Source organism: Sorex fumeus, unplaced genomic scaffold, assembly GCF_029834395.1.
Source record: "Sorex fumeus unplaced genomic scaffold, SorFum_2.1 ptg000094l, whole genome shotgun sequence".
Lineage (NCBI taxonomy): Eukaryota > Metazoa > Chordata > Mammalia > Eulipotyphla > Soricidae > Sorex > Sorex fumeus.
The window spans coordinates 18,690,636-18,717,363 of record NW_026606151.1 but is presented as its reverse complement, the minus strand read 5'-3'; the positions used below and the strand labels follow the sequence as shown (position 1 = coordinate 18,717,363).

Below are 26,728 nucleotides of genomic sequence, written 5' to 3'. Positions count from 1 at the left end.
CGAGTATATGAACAGTTGGAAATGAGAAATAAAGAATGCAGAAATACTTCTTTCTGAGCTGTGGTCATTTTAGGGGGAGTTATGATCTGTTGTGTTCTTCTAATTTGGGTGTGGGCAGTTAACACCACACCTGGCTGTGCTCAAGACTTACTGGTAACTCTGCACTTAGTGACCAATCCTGGCAGAACTCAGGGACTATATAAGATGCCAGAGATCTTCCCAAATCCTTTACTCTATACCTTTTGTAATTTTAACTTTCCCACCTTCCACTGAATGTGATGTATTATTCTTTTGGTTTTTATATAGACAGATATAGAGATTATTTACCTTGGGGACATCACTAGTGAACAGGAGAAAAGGAGCAATAGAATCATTGAGAAAACCAGTACTCTAGCTAGAACTGCAAAGGGAAGAGCAGATGCCCAATATTCCTCCCCCCTCTAATATTTAGGGAATTTTGGATGTCACATACCAATATCAGTCTCAAACAATTTGAACAATTGGGGGAAAATTCTATCAATATCAGGCACACTGTAAGTATCCAGTGAGACATCTTCTGGTGCATTTAACTGCATAGCAGAAATCCTAGAGAAGAAGAGTCCAGAAATTTTATCAGAACAATATTCCATTAGACTCCATATAGCTACTATCCCTCCCTCCTGTTTTCAAACAGCACTCACCTCTCCAAAGTGTTCCTTACATCCTATAGAGCAAAAAAGGTAGATGTTGATATGAAAATATTAGCATACCATATAAATTTAATAGGTGGATCTTTCTTTATAATTATAAAAAAAGTGTAAATGCAATTCCTCTGTTCCTAGGGAATTATTCTGATCCCAATTTTTTGCCACAATGTTCTTCAACCTTGCCATACCTGCAGTCCAACACATTTCTGCATATTATTCCACAGACTAGCAGTTATAATCACTGCAATAGACCATTGATATTCAACCTCTCTAACCTTGTTTACCTTCACTAGTACATGTAAAAAGTTTGAGAGGAACACTGGCCCAATATAATACCATGACAGTATCTGATAAAACACAGAGTATGTTTTCTTACTTTTGGATCATGTAGAGTTATTATTGCTATATCCACAAACCTATGAACTGTTAGCAATAAGATCAGGAATTGTCTCAAACTTTTTCATTTAGCATTTTTACATTCAGTGGCTCACTTCTTCTGAAGAGATCATAGTGAACATTGTTTTTCACAAAGGTACTTACAGGAAAATTCACATAGAGCCCTGGAATGACTCACTAAGTTGTTGAAAGTAGGTTTGCACTGAGGTGGAATGTCTTGATGTACTAACTCCATCCGTTATGAAAATAGAATAAGGTGCTCCAGATTGCTATCACAGTGTAGAAGATCTTTACCATAGCTAATATCAGGCCTCATAATATCTGTTTGAGCAAATTACAGAAGTAAGTCAAGGGTCAAGTTTCTCAATCATTTTGGTGAGTGGTTTTTAGCCTCCAAGAGTCAACAGGATTATCTTTGTAGAGAGCATTTGACACCAGAAATCTCTACAAAAATACACTGAGGCTAACAGATGCAACAAAAGTTCTCCTGTGTTTCCCTGAGAACTGACATATCTATTCAAGAGGCCTCTTTTGTGAATTACACAGAGACACTCTACAGACTAGTAAACACCTGTCTAAAGGCAGGTGTATCAAAAAGTAAGCATTCATTTACTTTCTCCACAGGAGGTTCTAGCAGGGGAAGGTATCTACTATACCCTCAACCAAAGACGGTTCTTTTCTATTTGGGGAATAGAAATCGACTGAGCATGCCACTTGCTGAGAGACACACATGGAGCAGTGGAGAAGGCAGGGAACGCTCCCATAGACAGATCAGCCAAATCAACCCTGGTGAACACTGGGGCACCAGATGTCTCAGCAGATTGCCTTCATATCCACATGCCCCTTAACTTGGGGTGTGTCCCTCTGCTCTGTCCACTCAGGAGAGCCCACTTTGGCTCCTCTGTCTCTTTCTGTTTCACTCTCTCTGTTATCTTTGTTTTTGTCTCTATCTCTGTCTCTGTCTCTCTCTCTATCTTTCTCTCTGTCTCTCTCTCTGTCTCTGTCTCTCTCTCTCTCTCTCTCTCTCTCTCTCTCTCTCTGTTTCTACTACTCTACTTCTTCCAATATCATTTGGAGTGTCATTCAGGAGAAAAACAAAGAAACTTCCTCAAGTTCTCCAGGAGAACTGAGGTAACTCCATGAACTCATTTCATGTACATATTCTGGGGGATGACTCTCGTAGTTGTGCTTAGTCAGAATGTAAACTTTAAATCCCAGGATATATTGTTCCCAGGACACAATACTGGAGAGTGTCTCTGTCCTCTTAGTGCTCTTTCTGCCACTTCCTCCCTTAGTGCAGGGGCAGTATCTAGTAGGATTTGGAATCTTAATGAGACCAGCACTGTCCTCCTGTTGTTCATTGATTTGCTCAAGCAGGCCCAGTAACGTCTCCATTGTGAGACTTGTTGTTACTGTGTTCAGCATATTGAATACATCACGGATAGATTGCCAGGCTTTGCCTTGTGGGCAAGATACTCTCGGTAGCTTGCCGGGCTCTCCAAGAGGGGCCGGAGAATCAAACCTGGGCCTTACCTACCGTGCTACTACAATGAGACCAGCACACAGGAAGAAAAGAATAGAGACAGCATAATCTACTGCTAAACTGAAACAACTGGCAGAATTCCATCTATGTCTCTGCCCCTTATTAATTCACCCTATTTCTCTAAGTGTGGGATATTAACCCTAAATGTTTTAGGCTTCATAAATGAATATCTCCTTTTCCTCCTGCCAGAGAAGCTTACAGTACTCTTGTGAGCACCCCTATTCCCTTGAGGTTACCTTATCTTTCCTTTCTGTTTGAAGTGAATTACTTGCTTTTCTAGTTCTTCTATAACTTTTCATTTTATTATAAACTTTTCATTTTACTCTTTGCTTAAACACAGTAAGACTGTTAATGCTATGGTCCTAATATCTGGGATTTGATCGACTCAAATATATCTATTCCTAGGCATTCATTATAATTACTTGACTCACACTTCGGTATAGTTTCTAATACCCAACAAAGTGAGGTCCCGCCAAGGGACTTGGATGAACTTGGGCCGAGCAGAAAAGCAACCCAGACAATCAAAATCAGACAGTATACAAAGCATAAAACTATAGTCTTGATACAAGCCATTAAGATTCAAGAAACAGGACCCCCAGGGAAAGGAAAAGGTGACGTGGCTTGAGGACCTACTCTGTGATTTACAGTAAAGTCCAGTGATGTTGGCTTTGGAGGCCAGAGAACTAAGATTTAGAATCTATTCTCTTACGATGTTTCCAAATACTGCTAATATTAATAAGACGCAACGTATTTGATTACTATGTACACCAAAAGGAAAGAGAAACCGATATTGATGTCCCTGGGAGTAGAGTGTCTCCTTGAGTTAATCCCCCATAGAGAATGGCCTCCACTGAAGTGCTTCACATCTGGAAATGATAAATCACACCTATCTGCAGTCCTATACCTCAACACCCTTCAGATGTTGTTTAAGTATGCTAGCAGATCTGCATAAATGGGCCATTCTGACCATCAATTCGTGTCCCCTCATCTCTTTTTCTGTTGAGGAGGGCCAAAAAGGAGGGTCTAACCACCAAACGTGTCGAACACCCTCTTCATGAGCTCACAGAAATATAAATTAGAAATTGAGTATAAATGTTCTTTCTCTGTTTATGCTCTACTTTGAATCCCAGGGCAATTACTGTGCCCTCTTGAGTACAATTACTTTGCCCCCAAGCTACAATTACTTTGAGCAAGATGTCTTACTTAGCATCAATGCTACTCATTCTTACCATATATGTACATTTTATTTAATTTTTTTCTGTTTTTATTAAATTACTTTGAGATATACAGTGACAAATTGTTCATGATTGGGTTTCAGTTATACAATGTTCCAACACTCATCCCTTCACCAGTGTACATTTCCCACCACTGATATCCCTAGTTTCCCTCCTGCCACAACCCCAACTCAACTTAGCTTGCCTCTACAGTCCAGCATTTTTACTTTCCTTCTCTCTCTCTTTCTCTCTCTCTCTCTTTCTCTCGCTCTCTCTCTTTCTCTCTGTACTTCTGTCTCCAACCCTCTTCTCTCTCCCTCTCTGTCCCTCTCTCCTTTTAGGTATTAGTTTCTGCAATATAGATATGTGGGAAGCCAAGAGCCCTCTCATAGACCCTGACCGTGGTTCCCATGCTAGGAACTGCTTGGGACAGACATTAGTGACAGTCTCCCAGGACTTCCTGATCTCAGTGGATGCCTGATCTATAGCAAGCAACATCAGGCTGACAGTTAGCTTAGCTGGCCTTATCTATAGTAACCTCCAGGATGCATCTACTCCCTAAGACCCTTTGATATACAAATGTAAAGCTCAGGATACACCTAATGCCATAAGGTCCTTTGATATACAAATGTAATGCTCAGGATGCACCTTCTGCCACAAAACCCTTTGATGTACAAATGTCTACCTTGAATGTTAGGTAAAGCTCTTGTTGCTGACCTTACCATATATGGTTATATTGCTTCTGCTCCTGACTGAGCTGCCCGGACCCTATATAAACAGCCTGTATCCCTCAACAAAGTGCTGTCCCTTTTTCTCTCTTTTTCTATTTCTAAACTATACTCTGTCTCTTGTGTCTTGTGTTCACTCTGTCGGTCCTTCCCTGCACCTACGGATCCTTGGGCCACCTCCGCGGGTCAGAGAGTGGTTTGCAGGCCCCCCGCACAGATACTGCAAAGTTATTATGAATATCCTTTTGCCTCCTTTCAGGACTCAGTTTGCTTCCAGAGTAATCATCTCCAATTATCATCTGTCCTAACACCCATTCCTGCACCAGTGTACATTTTTCACCACCAAGAATCCCAGTATACCCAGCCTCCCACTCCTCCCCCTGCTGAGTGGTAGATTATTTCCACTTTATCTCTCTCTACTTTGATTACATTGAATATTCGCAGCCACGTGACATCTTATTTATCTCATTCTTACTTTGGACAAACTGGCAGGCTACCAAATGTATCCTGCCCACATGGCAGAGTCTGGCAAACTCCCCGTGGCGTACCCAATATGTCAAATACCAGTAACAATGATGGGTCTCATTCTCCTAAACCTGAAAGAGCCTTGAATATAGCACTTTTAAAAAAATCTCAGGGCTAGAATGAAGGAAACTTTACTGGGGCCCGCTCGAGGTAATTGACAAACAACAGGATGGTCGTGATAGTGATTGTGATTTCGAAAAAAGATGCCCCCATTATTATTTGGAATTTCCCCCAAACAATCAGACCTGCTGAACGTTATCACTAGATAATTTGATTACTATTGCTGATTATGAACTGCATATGATGTCACACAGCTACAATCGCGGCTGCACGACTTTGGATTTCGGATATTTTAGTAATTACGTCTGGAGGTATTTCTGTCAAAAGCCGCTGGGTTCCGAGATTAGTTTTTGTACCTCTGGGATCATGGTCATTCAGGAGCTCAATAAGCAGCTGGAGGAACAATTCGTGGAAGGTGACTCAGGGTCTCTTCAGGGTTGGGATAAAGGACCAGTTCCAAACCCCATCTTGTGAGGCCCTATGTATCTCCTCACTGCAGCCTCCTACCTGACCAGAGTCCAGTAGGCTCTGAAAGATGGCGGCCAACGTGCTGCCATGGAGAAAGGGTCAAAGAAAACACCTTTCTCCACCTGTGGTGGCACAGCACGATAGCTTAATGCACAGTCTGAACATATATCACCTGACCCTTATTTCTAATGTTCTCGCACTATGAATTTTTTTTCAACTCCCACAAGTAAATGCAATTTGTACCACTCTTAAGTGAGTACTGATCTCTAATAGACCTTTTTATATTATTTATTTCCACATCCTGAGCTAGTATTTGCTCTTTTGGATAAAATAAACCTTTTCTAGGATTTGGGATTAACTGCTTTAGTCTTGACTATATGCTCCCAACATTTGGACAGGACACTGTAAGGGAGACGGGATGGGGACTATTTCAGCAATTTCATGCTCAAAGGAAAGTGTTTTTTGTCCTAAAAAGAAATCACTAATGGAAATTTACATTTGAAGAGTATTTCTTTCATAAAAACGAATCTAATAAATATATGTCAACAGGACAATGTATGGTCTTTGTTATTAAGTAATTTCCCTGTAAAGCAGGTTTGTGATACCTGCTGAGTCTTTATATACAATCACTGAATGCAAATTGATTATATATCTACCAAAGCTTAGCATCATTCTAAGTTATGGAAAACTGTGAAGAAAGCAACCAAAATTTCAACATTCACAGAATTTCAATCCTATTCCTTTGAATTGGATACAAGAATAAAGACAACGTGCTTTTTTTCATTTCAAAACTTACAAATCTCTTTCTTCGAAATTTCTTACATATATTGACCACAAGTATACAAATAAGAATCTTCACCAATACAGAAATAAGGCCTGATAGGATCGGAGAAAGAGGCCTTTGGGAAAGTGAAGATGTGGGAGCAAGTTTTCAAGTTATAAAAAGAGACAAGTCCAGCCTCATAGACTAAAAAAAAAATATAAATCTAAGATCGTCCAGAAAAAGAGGCGACATCGGAGAGGTAAGTGCTACGCAGGCACCATCCTCACAATGTCTGATGGCCCAGAATCCAGTCTCAGGATCCCGTGTCATGAAATTGTTTCTTGGCACATTTTGCAGACAAACTCCTACATCCCACTCAGATCCTTCTAGAAAACATAGTTCAAAGTAATGTTTTCCTGAGGTGATGACCTCATATTCCAGGACACAGGGTAAGTCTTTAAACCTAGTAGGAGTGTCGTGCTTCACTTGGGGTCGTCCACCAATCACTGTGTTTTCATCCTCGTCCACGTGTAGGTCATTGTGAGCTGTATCTGGATCTAGAGTAAGCGTAACTGCAAAAAATTTAATAAATTTTTAAAAAGAAAAGAATGTGGTTACTTCATGCTCAGTTCTCAGCATATTCCAAATAATATCAGGCAGTGGTCAAGATAAAAATTTCTTTTTGACTACCTTTATAGTCATTTTATGATAATTTATTGAAAAAAAGTAAAAAAAATCATCTGTCATAAAAATTGTGGGGAGGATTGAAGAACTAATACATGCTTATAACTGGGCAAGACTGTCATTATGTGGCACTGTAAAATATCCATTAGCAGGAGCATTATACTACAGAAGCTCTGATACTCTCCAGTTCTTATTTAATATTATTTCCATCTTTCTCACAGTAATATAAGTGAAAGATGAGATATATGTATTTGACATGTTTACTTATTCTCTTCTCCAAAGTCTTCCCTGCTTTTACAAATGACACTGACATTATCAGAATGGGAAAATAAAGTTAATTCCATGCATTGTTATAGGAGACAAAGAACGTTATTGGGGACTTAGGACACATGGCTACTCATCGACTTGAAGTAACTGCTGTCTTTAAGTATTAGTACAAGATGATGTACCAAAGACAAATATACCCCAAAATTATCTGAGTAGAGTTAAGAAAGAAAGAAAAAGTATGGTCATAATGGGACTAGCTAACAGCACAACTTAAAAAATAAACATAATAAGAGTTTGTTCTAACTAGAGAGTTTATCACTTAGTCACCTAATGTGTCCTTGATGAAACACAAAGCAGATGATCAGAAGGACATGGGAAATAAAGATATGCAGAAGCAGTTCTTTCTCCAATTTTTTTTCCCCAAACGAATCCGTATCTGTTAATGTCTTTTCTTACTGAACATAAGAAAATTCTGACTTCTAGAAAACGTGCTTCCTTGTTTCTACCAGGTTTCATTTTACTTAGCCAATAAGAGTGCTGGGGAGAAGATGTGAAACTAAGAGGTGGAGTGGCAGTCATTGCTATGGAAGTTTCTCCCCAAAGACCTCCAGGACCAGCCACCACCATGCTGAGACCACTCTCTGCACACATGAAGGTACTGGCAGAGGACAAAGTCACGCGGGTTCCGGGCCCGAGATCTCCAAGCCTACTCGGATTTGGGCCGAGCATCCTCCACCCAGATCCTCCAAATTCCAATAAGAGGGGTCACACCCACCAACTGGACCCCTGGCGCCGTGTAATCCCATCAACGGCCAAGACTCAGAGACTATAAAAACGAGCTCCCGGTTTTTATAAGACATCTTATTATGACATCTTATTATCTCATTCCTACTTTGGACAAACTGGCAGGCTACCAGATGTAGCCTGCCCACACGGCAGAGTATGGCAATCTCCCTGTGGCATACCCAATATGCCAAATACCAGTAGCAATGATGGGTCTCATTCTCCTAAAGAGCCTTTAATATAATCTCAGGGCTAGGATGAAGGAGACGTTACTGGGGCCTGCTCGAGGCAATCGACGATTAACAGGATGATTTGTGATTTGTGATTTGTGATCAACACCTAAAATTTTGGAAGCACTGCCAAGAATTCTCAAGTACATTTGGTGCATTGCTTTGGTGGGAATTGAATGGCATGCAAACACAATGATTATGCCATGGACCATGTCCTATAAACTTTAAACAAGTTGTTGATTTCATTTCATTATGATGTCATTCATGTTCAATATTGAAATTTCAATTAATTTTGATATTGAAATTGGTTAGAGGGGTTATTTATCTTTGTGATAACGATAACAAACTGGATAGCAAACCTTTAAAGATTTTGCACAAAAAAAATTCTAAAACCTACCTAGATGCTAGAGTGAATAGGGAGAGATTGCAAATTACGTTACAATAACTAAACATTGAGTCTATGAGCATGGCAAGGTACACAAGTAAATATGCTTGCATAATATCATTTCCAACTTTACCATCTGGGGAAATCCTTTTTCCATTTTATTTCATTTTTAATGTTTATAAAGTGGTTTCTGAGGATCTATTAAATTCTATATGCCAGCACACATCCCAAAATCTCAAGGCTGAAATCGGCTGCAAAATGAAGGACAAAAATGACTGTCTTTACTTTCAATGCACGAATGCTGGGATCGGATGCATCCATCGAGGACCTGATGGTGCAAGTGTGAAAGACCAAGTACGACATCATTGGTCTGTCTGAGACAAGAAGGCATCAATCACATCATGCCATTTTTGACACTGGAGAAGAACTTTTTCTTGGAACATGAGACAAAAGAGCCATCGGTGATGTTCGTGTCTTGTCAACACAAATTTGCCATGAGCATTGATTCATTCAAATGTCTAACAACCTAAATCAGAGATTGCACGTGAATAGATGTGGCTCACTGCCTGCAGTTTCTATAGTCATTGTCTACACACCAACATCCAATTATGATGAAGGAGAAATTGAGAAGTTCTACATGGAGCTGGAGAAGTTCTATAAAGAAATCCATACCTTCTACAAGATCATTGTCGGTGATTTTAATGCCAAGGTAGGACCAAGAAGATCAGCCAAAGAACTCCACATCGGGAGCCATGGCCTAGAATGGAACAAACAGGGTGAGTACTGTCTGAGTTTATCATGTCCACCAAGACCATTCATGGTAACTCACAGTTCCAGAAGGCCGAATCTAAACATTGTACAAGGTAGTCTCCCGATGGATGGTTCCACAATGAAATTGACCACATCATATTCAATAGATGATTTTGCTTGACCAATGTTCCTGTTGTCTCAAAATTCAAAACGAGACGGACCACCCTCTCCTTCATGCAAAATTCTACTTCACAGAGTGGGAAGAAAGGGCTGCAAAGTTTAAGAAGAGAACTCATAGAATGACCACCAACTGGGAACTCTTTGGCACTATTGCAGCAACCTGGGAAAATGCCATTGTTAACAACATTGATAGGGAATACGATTGACTGGTTCAGCTCCTCCATGATTGTGCAAGGAACGCTGAGAGAGAGATAGCCACAAAAAGATGCCTGTCTTTGAAAAATCTTGAGTTCCTTCACCAACATGCCTTGGGGCAAGCCTCAGGCAAGCACAAGCAAACATCTGAGCTCATAATGTAGTGCCAAGAAGAAATCAAGTAAGACCTCAAAGAGAGAAGAACCAGCAGCACTGGCAGATGCAACAGAAGCCAGGAAAAGCATTCGCAATGCTTGCCTGTCCTTCGCCAACCACAAGATCAAGATGACTGCCCTCCGACGTCCTGATGGATCTATTACATTTTCCAGAAGGGCAATGGAGAAGATTATCCATAACTTCTACTAAGATCTCTTGGATAGCCACATCCACCTGCCCACATACCAAATTCTGCAGGGTGGATATGTCGTTCCCAACGTTCTTCCTTCTGAAATCCAACATGCCATTTTGTCGCTAAAGAAGTGAACAGCACCTGGCCTAGACAAGGTCAGATCCGAACACCTGAAGTACGTGCCTTCAGTACTCATCATACATTGGCTTGGCATTTTACATGCTACCTGTAGATAACCAATAAGGATATCCAAAATTTACTAACAGGAAAATAAATATCAGAAATGCAATGAGGGGCTGTAGCAACAGCACAGTGGGTAGGGCATTTGCCTTGCACGCGGCTGACCCGGGTTCAATTCCTAGCATCCTATATGGTCCCATGAGCACTGCCAGGGGTAATTCCTGAGCGCAGAGAGAAGAGTAACCCCTGTGCATTGCCGGTGTGACCTGAAAAGCAAAATAATAAATAAATAATTAAAAATGCTATAAAGATTGGGCTGAGCGTGAATATCCAATGAGATATCCTCCTGTGTGTTTAAATTCATAGTAGAAATCCTAATGAAGAAGAGTCAAGAAATTTTATCAGAGCGATATTCCATTGAACTCCATAAAGCCACTCTCCTTCCCTCCTTAATTCAAAGAGCACTCACCTGTCCAAAGCGTCTGTCACATACTATAGAGAAAGAAAGATAGAAGTTGAATATTAGCATTATAGAGAACTTTGATGGGTGAATGTTTCTCTATAATTATGCCACTAGTAATGTCAATTGTTCCACTCCTATGTATTAATGAATTCCCAGGGTATGATTCTGATCCCAATTACCTAGTACAGCATTCTTCAGCCATTTCACCTGTGGTCCAACACCTGTCTGCATATCATTCCTGAGTAGCAGTTATAAGCACTGTGATAGACCACTGATATTCAACCTCTCAACCCTTGTTTACCTTCACCAGTACATGCACAAAGTCTGAGAGAAACACTGGCCCAGGATAATACCATGCCAGTATCTGATCAACCACAAAGTTGCTTTCTTACTTTGGGAACATGGGGATTTAATACTTCTACAACCACATAACCTGTGTGCTGTTTGGAGGAAGATCAGGAATTGTCTCAAACTTGCCCATTAAGCAGTTTTCGCAATCAGTAACCTCATTGCTTCTGAAGATATCATAGTAGACATTGCCACAAAGGCCCTAACAGATGAATTCACATAGAGCCCTGGAGATTGACTCAGTTAGGTGGTGGCAGAAAGTTTGCACTGAGATGGAAGGTCTTGCTGTGCCACCTCCATCATTTGTGAAAATAGTATAAAGACTTCCCAGCATTTATCACACTGTCTTATATCCTTACTATAGCTAATATCAGGCCTCACTGTATCTGTTTGAGCAGGATACAGGAACAAATCGAGAGGAAAATTTATCAGTCCTTTTGGTGACCAGTTTTTAGCCTGCAAGAGTCTACAGGACATTTGATACCAGAAATCTCTGCATATTAGATGGAGGCTAGCGTATGCCTACCAAAGTTCTCCTGAGGTTCCCCAAGAATGGCTATATGTATCCCAGGGACCTCTTTTTTAATTTACACTGGAGCGATAGCACAGCGGGTAGGGCGTTCGCCTTACAAGCGGCCAACATGGCCGACCCGAGTTCGATTCCTCCGCCCCTCTCGGAGAGCCCAGCAAGCTACCAAGAGTATTCGATATGCCAAACAAAGTAACAACAAAGTCTCCAATGGAGACGTTACTGGGCCCGCTCGAGCAAATCGATAATCAACGGGAGGGCCTTTACCTTACCTTTACCTATGGCAGTGTACAGATTAGCAAAGGAAACCCACATACAGGCATGTGTATCTAAAAGTAAACATATATTTAAGTTATCGATACTTGTGTGCAATTCTTTTTTCTTTTTGGGTCACACCCAGCAATACTCATGGATTGCTCCTGGCTCTGCACTCAGGAAATACTCCTGGTGGTGCTTGGGGTACCCTATGGGATGCCGGGGATTGAACTTGGGTTGGCTGCATGCAAGGCAAATGCCCTACCAACTGTACCATCGCTTTGGCCTTGTGTCCATTTCTGAGAAAGAATGCTGCAGACCATTTCTCCAAATTACTCACAATTTCCTCTGAAAACACAGGAACTGATGCCTTCATGCATTCGTCCACATTCACAGTCTCACCTGCAGTAACTCCTAGACTGATCCCTGACATTTCCTCTCAAGTTCCAGGATGTGTTTGTTCAGTTCCTGGCTTTGCGTATCCAGCTGGGCTTCACTGTCCTGCAGTCTCTTCAAAACTTGCACTTTCCATTCTCTAGTCTAGGTAGATAAGATTTCTCAACCATGTATAGTATCATTTGTCCTCTCCTGTCCTGTCCTCTCGTTGTTCATCGATTTGCTCGAGGGGGCCCAGTAACATCTCCACTGGAGACTTTGTTGTTACTGTGTTTGGCATATCGAGTACATCATGGGTAGCTTGCCAGGCTCTGCCGTGCTGGCGAGATACTCTAGGTAGCTTGCCTGGCTCTCCGAGAGGGGCAGAGGAATTGAACTCGGGTCGGCCATGTTGGCTGCATGCCTGGCAAACGCCCTACCGCTGTGCTATCGCTCCAGTATCATGTGAGGTATCTTAAAGCTATACTCGATAAAATTTTTTTCATGCAAAATTTCAGACTGAAATGAAGAAAGCATGTTCCAAACACAGGGGAATGTTTATTTTTAGATAAAAAACAATTAAAATATAGTAGTATCATTCATGTAAAATTGAATAGAACTGGCATCAATGCTTAGGGGAGAGTCTGCACAGAAATAAAGAGCAAATGGCTATGATAAGGATATGCAAGACAGCAAAAGTACAAACTTCTCCCCTTATCAATACCCTAGGGACAGACTCTTATCAACACAGAAAATGCAAGGTGGTGGAGTTCAAGGAAAACCTATAATACTCCCTTAGCTAAACCAAGCAGCATTCTTGTTCTGAATATACTGTAACTTGGGAAAGCTCACTTGGATGTTCTAACAGGGAACCACAGCTACTTATATACAGTCAACCGAAGAATGATCCTTCTCCTTATGGGCAAGGCCATCCTCATCAACTCAGCATGCAACTTCAGGAGAGATGACACAGAACAGTGAGATAGAAGGGGACCTCACCCAGCCAGTCAGATTGTTCTAATCAACCCTGTCAATCACTGGGGCACTAGATGTCTCAGCCAGATTGCCTTCACATTCCCGCGCCATTAACTTGGGTTGTGTCCCTCTGCTGTCTTCACACAAGAAAATTCCACATTATCTCTTGAATGCATTTCCCTTACTTCATCTTCTATCCCCTTGTGAAGTTCTTTTGTGTGAAGGCAGACAACAGACTCAGAAACATAAATGAAGGCCAGAACTTTTTCCCCTTTTCTGCAAAGAGAAAGCTCTCTGTCAGAACTGAAGGCATGATGTTGAAGAACACATGTGGTGGGGACTGAGGGGACTATTCAGAGATCAAGTGGACCTCATGTGTAGATTGATGGCTGCCCTGTGTTCGACACTAGTGGGATAAGAACAGCCATAGCATACAGGTGCTTGTGGCAGATGTTACCAAGCCTTTTCTCCAGGCACTTCCCTTGGGAGTTACAGATGGCTCCAGATGCAAGCCTGTTCTCTTTCTCCATCTCTTTCTCTTTCTCCAACTCTTTCTCTTTCTCTTTCTCTTTCTCTTTCTCCGTCTCTGTCTCTTTCTCTGTCTCTTTTTCTGTCTCTTTCTCTGGCTCTTTCTCTTTCTCTGTCTATCTCTCTGTTTCTCTCTCTCTCTCTCTCTCTCTCTGTTTCTCTGTCTCTGTCTCTGTCTCTCTCGTTCTCTAGGTTTCCATTTCCCTACTTCTTTCAATATCATTAGGAGTATCATTCAAGACAAAAACAAAGAAACTTTCTCAAGATCTCCAGGAGAACAAAGGAAACTCCATGAAAATCTTCCTTTCAACTATGCCTCCTGGGGAGTGACTCTAGTAGTCATGCTTAGACAGAATGTAAACTATAAGTCCTGGGATATGTTATTCCTTGGCCAGAATACTGGAGAGGTCTCTCTGTCTTCTTAGTGCTCTTTCTGCCACTTCCTCCGTTAGTGCAGGAGCAATTTCTAGTAGGAATTGGAATCTTAATGAGACCAGATCACAGGAAAAATGAATACAGACAGCTGGATGTAGTGCTAAGAGGAAACAGCAAGTCAGAACTGCATCTATATCTTTGCCGCTTATTAATTCACCATCTTTCTCTAAGTGTGGGATATTACCTCTAAGTTTTTTCGGCTTAAGCAATGAATTTCCTACTTTCCTCCTCCCAGAGAAGCTCACAGTGTTCTTGTGAGCAACCCTAATCCCCCGAGGTTACCTTTATCTTTCCTTTCTGTTTTAAGTGGATAACTTGCTTTTCTGTCTCCCTTATAGCTTTCCATTTTACTATAAACTTTTCATGCTACTCTTTGCTTTAACACAGGAAGACCGTTAATTCTCTGATCCTAATATCTGGGGCGTAATATCTGAGAGTCTCCTTGAGTTAATCCCCTCAAGAGAATGACCTCCACTAAAGTGCTTCACATCTGCAAATGATCAATCACACCTATGTGCAGTCCTGTACCTCAAGTCCCTCCAGATGTTGTATAAGTATGCTAACAACTCTGCATTAAATGAATCATTTTGACCATCAGTTTATGGCCCTCCATGTTTTTTTTGTTGAGGAAGCCTGGGCGGTGGCTTTTTGCCACTGAAAGTGTTGCTCACCCATATCATGATCTCACAGCTATATAAATTAGAAATTGACTATGAATGCTTCTTTCTCTGTTTATGCTCTACTTTGACTCAGAGGGTGTAAAATTACTTTGAGCAAACTGTCTTACTTAAGAATAATGCTACTCATGCTTAGCATACATCTACACTTTATTTAATTCTTTTCTTTTTCTATTGAATTTCCATGAGATACTCATTTACAAAGTTGTTCATGGTGGGGTTTCAGTCATGCAATGTTACAACACCCTGTCCCTTCATCAGTGTACATTTCCTACCTCCAATGCCCCCAGTTTCCCTCCTGCCACAACTACAACTCTACTGAGCCTTCTGGTACAGCAGACAATTTTACTTTTCTTCTTTCTTCTCTGTCTCTGTCTCTCTCTCCCCTCTGTCTCTGTCTCTCTCTTTTTCTCTTTCTCTCTCCCTCTCTCCCACCCTCCTTTTGGGCATTATTTTTCTCCAGAGTAATCAACTCCAACTATCATTGTCATAGTGGAGTCTACTCTATCCTAACATCCACTCCTTCTTTCTACTCTTATACACACAAATACTCCTGGCAAGCTTATCATCATGAATTAGTCCTCCTGGCCTTTGATTCTACTCTCCATGGGTATTAACCTCATACTATGTGTTTGTTTTATATCCTACAAGTGAGTGCAATTGATACACGTTCTTAAGTGAATATTGTTCTCTAAAGGAAATTACATATTATTTATTTCTCTGTCCTGAGCTTGTATTTAATCTTGTGGGTCACAAAAATCTGTCCTAGGATGTGGGATTAACTGCTTTAGTCCTGACTCTGGAATATTGAATGACATCCCATTTGTTCTCAAGGGAACAACCATCTCCGAATGGAACAGTTATGTGTACCTAGGCGGAGAAGTCAACATGATGAATGACCTGGCACCTGAGTTGCACAGGAGGAAGAGAGCAGCTTGAAACACCTTTAAGAGCATCGAAGAAATAGCTAAGAGGACAAAGAACCTCCGGCTATTGCCACATCTCTTTGATTCCACTGTTCTTCCTGCATTAACATATGCCTCAGAGACCTGGGCCCAACGAAAAGAGGATGAGAACAATATTTGGGTCTCCCAAAGAGGAATTGAAAGAGCTATGCTTGGAGTATCACTATTGCCTCAAGCAGACCCCAGTAACATCTCCTTCGTCCTAGCCCTGAGATTTTTTAAAAAGTGCCATATTCAAGGCTCTTTCAGGTTAAGGAGAATGAGACCCATCATTGTTACTGGTATTTGGCATATTGGTTACACTACGGGGAGTGTGCCAGACTCTGCCGTGTGGGCAGGTTACATACGGTAGCCTGCCAGTTTGTCCAAAGTAGGAATGAGATAATAAGGTGTCTCATGAGATAATAAGATAATTATCATGAGATAATAAGCTTCTGGGACCTGGATTTTATAGTCTCTGAGTCTTGGCCATTGATGGGATTACATGGTGCCAGGGGGCCAGTTGGTGGGTGTGACCCCTGCCTACTGGAGTTTGGAGGATCTGGGTGGAGGATGCTCAGCCTCGATCCGAGCAGGCTTGGAGATCTCAGCCCCAGGACCGGCATGCCTTTGTTCCTCTGCTGGTACCTTCATGCATGTGGAGAGTGGTCTCAGCATGGTGGTGGCTGGTTCTGGAGGTCTTTCGCTGCCGAAGCCCTGGTCAGGGCGGGGAGGGAAACTCAACCCACTCCCTCCAAGGAGCCCGGCGAGGACAGCCAGGCGTGGGGGGGGGGGACTCTTGGAGTATCAATTACTCCAAGGAGACTCTTGGAGTATCAATTTCACTCAAATGAGAGAAAGAATCTATAGTTCTCACTCGGTCGAAGGTCAAGAATCAGGGATGCTGTCTTGTTTGCAAAGGCATCGAAAATCAGATGGGCTGGACACATAATGAGATTTGGAGATGACTGCTGGACTAGAGCCATTACCAACTGGATTCCATGGGACGCTAAAAGAGCAAAAGAGCACGTGGCCACCCACCTACGAGATGGTCAGACCTCTTCATCAAGACCCTGAACGATCAATTTGAGGCTTTTCCTGTTCCTAGAACGAGCAGACGCCATTGGGCTACCCTAGCATGCGACAGGGAAAATGGAGACATTACTGGTGCCTGCTCGAGCAAATCATGAGAAACAGGATGTCAAGTGATCAAGTGTGAGATCAAAAAGCAAGAAACAAATGACACGTTACTGGCACCCGCTCAAGCAATTCAATGAATAACGGGATGTCAAGTGATCAAGTCATCAAGTCCTGACTCTCTTCTCCCAACATTTTCACAAGTCACTGCAAGGCAAATAGACTGGGATTGTTTCAGCATTTTCATGCTCAAAGGAAAGGCTTTTATGTTCTAAGAAGAAATCACTAATGGAATTTATGTATGCAGAGTACTTCTATCATAAAATTAAATCTACTGAATAGAGGTCCAAAGCACACTTTATGGTCTTTTTATCGATTAAATGCTCTCTAAAGTAGTTTCCTTTTATGTGGTACCTACTTTATATCCAATCATTTAATGCAAATATATTAGGGATCTACAAAAGCTTGGCATCATTCTAGGTTATGGCAAACAGTGAAGAAAGCAACCAAAATTTCTACATTCACAGAATTTGAATTTGAATCCTATTCTTTTGAACTTGATAAAAGGATATCAAGGTGACCCGACAAGTCAATGTGGATAACCGGGAGAAGGACGGCGAGTGGGAAAAAAAGAGAGACAAAAGAATGGGAGCAAGACAAGTCTCTGATCATGCTCCAAATTTATTTTTCCCAAGCTATCTTTTTATAATTGATTACAAGAGGAAGTGGGCAAAATGGGGAGTTAACAAAGCATGCAGATTTTCAGTGAATCATGGTGTGAGCCCTCACGGCTGGCTCATGGCAGTTATCTCAGGCATAGCTCAGAAAATTACACAACGTATTTTAACATTTTTCCAAGAAGAAATTAGTTCCCAATTTACAGGTCAGGCTATACTGATTTTTTGGCTCACAGCATAAAGAATCTGTGCTTTTTTCCTGAGATAAACTAGAAATCTTTTATTTACAATTTTTTTTTACATTTGTCCAGGATAAATACACAAACAACAATCTTCACCAATACAGAAATAAGGTTTGATAGGTTCAGAGAAAGAGGCCTTTGGGATAGTGAAGATGTGGGAGACAGTATCCAAATCGTAAAATGAAACAAGTCCGGCCTCGTAGTCCAGGAAAACCCCTATAAAACTAACATCCTTCAGAAAAAGAGGAGTTACGGGTGACGTAAGAGCTACAGAGCCATCATCTCTACAATATCTGATGGCCCAGAATCCAGACTCAGGATCCCGTCTCATGTCATTGTCTCTTGGCACATTTTCCAGACAAACTCCAATATCCCACCAAGATCCTTGTTGAAAATGTATTTTAAAGTAATATTTTCCAGAGGTGAAGGTCTCACATCCAAGGACACAGGGTAAGTCTTTAAACCTAGTAGGAGTGTCCTGTTTCACTTGGGGCCTGCCACCAAACACGGTGTTTACATCCTGGTCCACCTTTAGATTGTTGTGAGCTGTATCTGGATCCAGAGTAAGTGTAACTGCAAAAAATTAATAAATATAAAAAAGAAACCAAATGAACATGGTTACTTCATGCTTAGTACTCAGTTTATTCCACATATTATCAGTCTGTCCTCAAGAGAAAAAAAATTCTTTATGACAACCTTTATAGTCATTTTATGAAACTTCATTGTAAAAAGTAAAAAAAAAAGATCATTATCTGTCACTAAGAATGGTGGGGAGGATTAAAGAGCTAATACATGCTTAGACCTGGGCAGGGCTGTCATTAGGTGGCATGGTACAATATCTGGTAGCAGCAGAAATACACTATGATAGCTCTGACACTCTCCCGTTCTTATTAAATATTATTGCCATCTTTCTCACAGCAGTATAAGTGAAAGACAAGATAAATATATTTGACAGGTTTACTTATTCTCTTATCCAAACTCTTCCCAATTTTTTCCAAATGACACTGACACAGTTTCATTTGAGAAAATGCAGTTAATTCCATACTTGGTTATAGGAGACAAAGGATGTTATCGGGGCCTTAGAACACATTGCTACTCATCGATCTTAAATGTCTGCTCTCTTTAGGTTCTCATGCAGTATAAAGTTTAGTACAAGATGATGTAGCAAGGACAAATATACCAAAAAAGGATCAGAGTATAGTGAAGAAAGAAAGAAATGAATTGGTCATAATGGTCCTACGTAACAGTACAATTTAAAAAATAAAATATGAGTTTGTTCTAGCTAGAGAGTTAAGTCACTTAGTCACCTAATGTGACTTGATTAAACACCGAGTAGATGAACAGTTGGAAATGAGAAATAAAGAATGCAGAAATACTTCTTTCTCCTGTTTTTTTTTTCTTCACCGTACCACTCTCCACCTTTTAATACCTTGTCTTCCTGAACATATGTCTTCTACAAAACTAGCTACCTTCCTTCTACCTGGTTTCATTTTACTTAGCCAATGAGAATGCTGAGGAGAACATTTGAAACTAAGAGGTGGAGTGGCAGTCATAACCATGGAAGCTTCTCCGCAGTGCTCTGAAAGTCTGCACTTCTCTCTCTCAGGTCACACTCTCTCCTGTTCTTCAGATCCCGCTACCAGTAGTTGAGGCCCAGAATGGTGAGAACTTGCTATCTCCACTCTGGTTGCTTCTGTGTTCCTTAGTCATTGTTCAAATCTTTTCTTTAACTCGCTTATTAAACTCTCCTCAATGAGTTCTTAACAGGAGCTGAGTGAACACATTTGGGATTTCGTTTATAATACTTTGAATGGCTAAAAACTAAACCTTGTTTGAAATGACCGTCCAAAATGAAACGAATAAAGAAAACCAAAAAAAAGAGACACAAGAGATAAACAGACACTTTTTCAAAGAAGTCATGCCGATGATCAATAGGCTATGAAAAATGTTCTCCATCACTTACTATCAGGCAAATTGATATCAAAATAGGCAATGAGATATCATCTAACATCAGTGAAACTAGCATATACTTGAAAGAACAAAAAAATTAGTATTTGCAAGAATGTGGAGGAAAGTAAGCTTCATTCACTATTGGTGAAATGTCGTTTGGTTCAAACTGGTTAGAAAATGGACAAATATCAAAAAACAGGAATCAAGCTTGTATATGACACAGACATTACACTTCTGGGTTCACTTAAAAGGATGCATACAACTCACGTTGAAGGTGAGGAGATCTGAATAATAAGAAGCTTTGCCCTCACCGACCTAGCTACTGCATGCGTCATCACCCCAGTTATGGCACAGTGCTCTCACAGTATAGAAGCATTACGTTTTCTTGTACAAATGTAAGAGCAAAACATTGCTTAGAATTCAGAATAGTTTTCTTGTCATAAAGGCAAAGCAATGAATCTATACTCTAAATATGGAGACACATAGAATATTAAGTCAGTGCTCATTTATAGGCACTCTACATTAAACTAAATGGAATAAATAAAGACTGAATACTGTCCAGTGGAGGAATTTAGTTTTGGTCACAGAGGCTGGCAGAATAACAGTGACTTCAATAATGGCCCCTCTGTTGGCAACTTTGTATAATTACTTTCAGGATCAGAGACCAATATGTACAAGCTACATTGAACTTATACAGTAAAAATAATGGCTTTCATGTCTATTATTGTAGCGTATCATGGCAGTGTTAATGCCAATGATTCATCCTAGAGACTCTCACTTTTTGATCTCACTTTGAAGAAACAGCTGATCATGTGGGGAGATCATGCACAAGCATTTGAGAATTTTCTTCAAGAGACACAGGGAGGCATCCAGCCTGCAACCAGCAAAGAGGTAGTGCCTGAGGTCCTACACACTACCAGAACCAAATTCTGACAACAATCACAATGAGCATGGAACAGATTAAGATTATATTATTTTCTAGGTGAAAACACCGCCCATCCATCATAATTATTGCAACTTTGTTAAACTCCATTTTGAGAATTCCTCTGAGCTGTGGTCATTTTAGGGGGAGTTATGATCTGTTGTGTTCTTCTAATTTGGGTGTGGGGAGTTAACACCACACCTGGCTGTGCTCAAGACTTACTGGTAACTCTGCACTTAGTGACCAATCCTGGCAGAACTCAGGGACTATATCAGATGCCAGACATCTTCCCAAATCCTTTACTCTATACCTTTTGTAATTTAAACTTTCTCACCTTCCACTGAATGTGATGTATTATTCTTTTGGTTTTTATATAGACAGATATAGAGATTATTTACCTTGGGGACATCACTAGTGAACAGGAGAAAAAGCGATAGAATCACTAAGAAAACCAGTACTCTAGCTAGAACTGCAAAGGGAAGAACAGTTGCCCAATATTCCTCTCCCCTGTCTTATTTTGGGAATTTTGGATGTCACATACCAATATCAGTCTCAAACAATTTGAACAATTGAGAGAAAATGCTATCAAGATGAGGCAAACTGTGAGTATCCAATGAGACATCCTCTGGTGCATTTAACCGCATAGCAGAAATCCTAGAGAAGAAGAGTCCAGAAATTTCATCAGAATAACATTCCATTAGACTCCATATAGCTACTACCCTCCCTCCTGTTTTCAAAGAGCACTCACCTCTCCAAAGTGTTCCTTACATCCTATAGAGCAAGAAAGGTAGATGTTGATATGAAAATATTAGCTTTTCATAGAACTTTAATGGGTGGATATTTCTTTATAATTATATGAAAGAGTAAGTGCAATTGCTCTGTTCCCATGTATTAATGATTTCCCAGGGAATGGTTCTGATCCCAACTTTTTACCACAATGTTCTTCAACATTGGCATACCTGCAGTCCAACACCTTTCTGCATATTATTCCACAGAGTAGCAGTTATAAGCACTGCAATAGACTATTGATATTCAACCTCTCTAACCTTGTTTACGTTCACTAGTACATGTAAAAAGTTTGAGAGGAACACTGGCCCAGTATAATACCATGTCAGTGTCTGATAAAACACAGAGTATGTTTTCTTACTTTTGGAGCATATAGAGTTATTATTGCTATACCCACAAACCTGTGAACTGTTAGCAATAAGATCAGGAATTGTCTCAAACTTATTCATTTAGCATTTTTTACATTCAGTGACTAAATTCTTCTGAAGAGATCATAGTGGACATTGTTTTTCACAAAGGTGCTTACAGGAAAATTCACATAGAGTCCTGGAATGACTCACTAAGTTGTTGAAAGTAGGTTTGCACTGAGGTGGGAGGTCTTGCTGTGCTAACTCCATCCTTTATGAAAATAGAATAAGGTGCTCCACATTGCTATCACAGTGTAGAAGATCTTTACTATAGCTAATATGAGGCCTTATAATATCTGTTTGAGCAAATTACAGAAGTAAGTCAAGGGGCAAGTTTCTCAATCATTTTGGTGAGTCGCTTTTAGCCTCCAAGAGTCAACAGGATTATCTTTGCAGAGATCATTTGACACTAGAAATCTCTGCAAAAATACACTGAGGCTAACAGATTCAACAAAAGTTCTCCTGTGTTTCCCTGAGAAATGACATACCTATCCAAGAGGCCTCCTTTGTGAATTACACAGAGACACTCTACAGACTAGTGAAGAACACCTGTCTAAAGGCATGTGTATCAAAAAGTAAACATTCATTTACTTTCTCCACACTTGTGTGAATTTCTGAGAAAGAAGGAATCTGGCCAGTTCTCCAAATTCCTCACCATTTCCTCTGAAAGCCCAGGGACTGACTCCTTCATGCACTCCTCTACGTGCACAGTCTCACCTGCAGTAAATCCTGGGCTGAGCCCTGACATTTCCTCTCCAGTTCCTGGATGTGTTTGTTCAGTTCCTGGCTTTGCTTCTCCAGCTTGGTTTCACTGTTTTTCAGTCTCTGCAGAACTTGCTCTTCTTCATTCTCCAGTCTCCATAGATATGATTTCTCCTCCATTTCTAGGATCATGTGAAAACCCTTAAAATAATATTTCATGCTTTTTTGTGGTCCATAATTTTAGACTAGAAAACAGAAAGCATAGTCAAGTTACAGGGGAATATTTATCTATAAATAAATAAATAAACAGTGCTTGTTGATAGCATATGAAAGTTTAACTCTCAGGGATTAGGGTTTCTCTACATGTTACTTGGATATTTTATTCTCCCATTACTCATGCCTGTTAAATTGAGGCAAGAAGGAATATCCTCTGTGAGTACAAATTTAAAATTCACACAAAGAGTTCAGGGCATAGGCTAAGAAAGACACCCTCAAAAGCCAATGACCTGTGAGATTTCATTGTGGACATTTGGAGTACATCAATTTTTTCAGAAGAGCACTGAGTTTCTCTTCTGAGCAGTCTGGTCAATCAGAGCAGTAGAACTTAAATGCCGTTGTATATGTTCTTGCCACATTTTCTATTCATCCCCCTGAATTTTTTGAACATAAATCCTACATGCAGAGATACTGTTCCTCAAAATGATTACTTTCTGACCATGGAAAATACATGCCAGACCCTTCATTGTGGTAAACTTCTGAGTGGTACGTATACAGGAAGTTACGTTGAGATCTTTAAACCTCGTAAACAAGTCAAGATGAACCTAAGTAAAGACACCTATTCTTAGTCTTACTGATATTAGAACTCCTTAACAATTCCAGCTGAAGTATCAAAGTAAGAGGAGCTCAATTCTAATAGGTGTAGCCAATGAGGAGAATTAAAACAAATAATTTGGGATAAATCTATTTAGTCTAGATAAATAAGATGAAAGCATCCTTTTGTTTTGCCTAATCGTTCTATATATCTGGGCTTTATGGTGAACATATCTAAAGCAAATAAACTTAAATACTTACCTGAAAATTTGTTATTTGCTCTCTTATGTTTCCTAGCCATTCCTTATTTTTTTCTTCTAGTTTCCTCAGGTGTGTCAAAGATTTCTGAAAGTTTTCCTGAAGTAAAAATTATTTGATGAAGGTTTATTACTTGGGCAATCTTTTATTATATATGTCAGGGGAGATCACAGACTTTCAAACATAAAACAATATTGGAAACTTCAATAGTCCTTATACTTTCAAGGATACATCCTGAGGGATTTGTGTGAAGTGAAAACCTTGATCCCCTATGAGAGAAGTGTCTGCAAAATAGTCAGACTCTTGGGTGGAAGGATCGGAATGCAGCAGGAAGGAGACTAGTGACATTGAACATGGGTGGTGGGAAATGTACAGCAGTGGAAGGGATGAATGTTGGAATGTTATATGACTCAAACTCAACCATGAACTACCTTATAAGTGTATATCTCATGGCTCTTTAATAGATAATATATTTGAAAAATTTCATCTCCTGAACAACCTGATGAATTGGTACAGTTATTAATATCATTTTCAATTTTAGAAACAGGATCTTCATGATACATGGCCTAAAGTATACAGTGATGCATTTGCCTGGTGAACACTAAAAAGAAAAAGAATATCATAATGTATGATAATATTTTCTATAGTAGCACTGTCCTCCTATTGTTCATCAATTTTGCTCGAGCGGGCACTAGTAACATCTCACAACAAATTGTGAGACTTGTTGTTACTGTTTTTGGCATACTGAATATGTCACGGGAGCTTGCCAGGCTTTTGCCGTGCGGGTGAGATATTCTCGGTAGCTTGCTGGGATCTTTGAGAGGAGTATTGTATTAAATCTAAAGACCAATAACAGATTACTTACACCTTAACATTTTTTATATATTCGTATGTGTAAATAAGAGTAGGTCAGCAGTGAGCCCTGAGCATCTCTGGGTTTGGTCCCTAAAACCCAACTCAATAGAAGAGTCAAATGAATGTCAATAAGACAGTCCACATGCTTTGATGAGGATTCTCAGTTTGAACTCCAGAGCCATATTTTCTCTGAGTGCCAACAGATATGATTCTGATATTCCTGAACATGGCCAGGTATGGATCCAGTGACTGAAGCACTACAGTGCCATATAACTGAACATTCAGGTCTCAGGCCTTGTATCACATGGAGTGGCCCCTGGATCATGGGTCACTACTAGGTAAACACTCTTGGAAAAAATAAAGAGGTAGAGATGAGTTATAATATCTAATGAAAAATTCATCATGCAAGCAATTTTAAATTATGTAGTATGAATATCAAACTTTTAAAATATTTTTCAAAAAACTTTCTTGGAGAGCCTGGCAAACTACCGAGAGTGTCTTGCCCGCACAGCAGAGCCTGGCAAGCTACCCGTGACGTATTTGCTAAGCCAAACACAGTAACAACAAAGTCTCCAATGGAGATGTTACTGGGCCCGCTTGAGCAAGTCGATGAACAATGGGAGGACAGTGACAGTGACAGTGACATTTGAGGAGAACAATTTTATGGTTTACCAACTTTTTAGTGTTAAAAGTAGCACAGCGAGTAGGGCGTTTGCCTTGCACACAGCCAACATGGCCAACACAGGTTCGACTCCCAGCATCCCATATGGTCCCCCAAGCACCGCCAAGAGCAATTCTTGAGTGCATGAGCCAGGAGTAATCCCTGAGCATCACCGGGTGTGACCCAAAGAGCAAAAAAAAAAAAAAAAAACAAAGTAGTAATCAATTATCTTCTTACTCTATATGTCAGTATCTTACTTTGTCTGAATATATAGGTATAACTATCAGTTATTCAGTGCAATCAAGAGCTTTATGAAAGTTTTTCATAAAACACTGTTGTTTTTCCATGGCCTAGTAATATATATGTGTATATTTGATAGACGCCATTGGAAATTTTATATAAAGATTAAAGCGGTGAAAGATTTATCTACATCGTGGGTTTCAGAGTAAATTATTCAGATCCGTGATTGCAAAAAGAGAAACGGTTACTTGGTGAAGCACTCTGGGCAGTACTCACCTTGTAGCCTTGACAAGCATCAGCAGCAAGGACTGTTCTGTGCCCTTTGTGCTGTGTTGACCGCTCACAACACCAGCAGATGAGCTGACCATCATCTTCACAAAACAGGTTGAGCTTCTCTCCGTGTTCTTCACACAGATTTTCCTGCTCCATCTTCTTAATGATGTCTATGAGGTTTCTTAGCTGCTTACTGGGCCGGATGTTCTTCCTTTCAAACTGTGCCCTACATACAGGACACTGGAAGTTTCCCACTGACGGTGACTGTTGTTGCTGGTTCTCAAGATTTTTCATTATGCAGGAATGGCAGTAGATGTGTCCACACTCTATCATCACTGGCTCAGTCATTAGCTCCAGGCAGATGGGGCAGGTGGCTTCCTCCCTCATGTCCTCAACTGCACCTGAGGCCATGGTTTTTCCTGGAAATCTTTAATACTGAAAATAAAGGTAGAGCTCAAACAGATGAGATTTTTCTTTATGTGATGGAATATATGTCACCTGTGTTTGAGGGAACTGAAGCCTTCAGAGGATGAACTGGATGTGGAATACAGTAGTACTATACCGAGTGTTTAGATAAAATTTTATATATTTAAATTTAGTATCTAATTTTAATGAGACACATTTCATTTGTTCGTTGCTATAGGTGCTGGTGTAAATGGGAGTTAAGGAAGAGAACAGACTATAACTTACAGAAATGATTTTGGATTCAAATCTGAGAGGGAAAACCCAGAAGTTATTCCTCACACAAATAGCACATGAACAGAAAGGATATTTGGAAGCTTTTAAAATAGTTTATCCATGACGTAATCATCACCAATACTTTGTTTCTTGCTTGTAACTACAGAAGCAACACTTAGGAATTAGGGCTGTTAATGAAGCAGATTCAGTAGATT

General features: G+C 40.3%; 1 protein-coding gene across 1 annotated transcript in view; it reads right to left on the bottom strand.

Moving 5' to 3' along the window:
- The window catches only part of LOC130040129 (E3 ubiquitin-protein ligase TRIM38-like), a 43,202-nt gene extending 16,956 nt beyond the window's left edge, over nucleotides 1-26,246 (bottom strand). Inside the window, exons 1-9 of the mRNA XM_056132148.1 lie at nucleotides 25,839-26,246; nucleotides 23,810-23,905; nucleotides 22,754-22,939; nucleotides 21,592-21,614; nucleotides 21,385-21,497; nucleotides 18,068-18,544; nucleotides 6,753-6,940; nucleotides 681-703; nucleotides 473-585 (exon numbers count right to left, since the gene is read on the bottom strand). Of these exons, the coding sequence (XP_055988123.1) occupies nucleotides 473-585; nucleotides 681-703; nucleotides 6,753-6,940; nucleotides 18,068-18,544; nucleotides 21,385-21,497; nucleotides 21,592-21,614; nucleotides 22,754-22,939; nucleotides 23,810-23,905; nucleotides 25,839-26,246 (1,627 nt within the window). The remainder of the gene's footprint in view (nucleotides 1-472; nucleotides 586-680; nucleotides 704-6,752; nucleotides 6,941-18,067; nucleotides 18,545-21,384; nucleotides 21,498-21,591; nucleotides 21,615-22,753; nucleotides 22,940-23,809; nucleotides 23,906-25,838) is intronic.
- Between the last annotated feature and the right edge of the window lie 482 nt (nucleotides 26,247-26,728).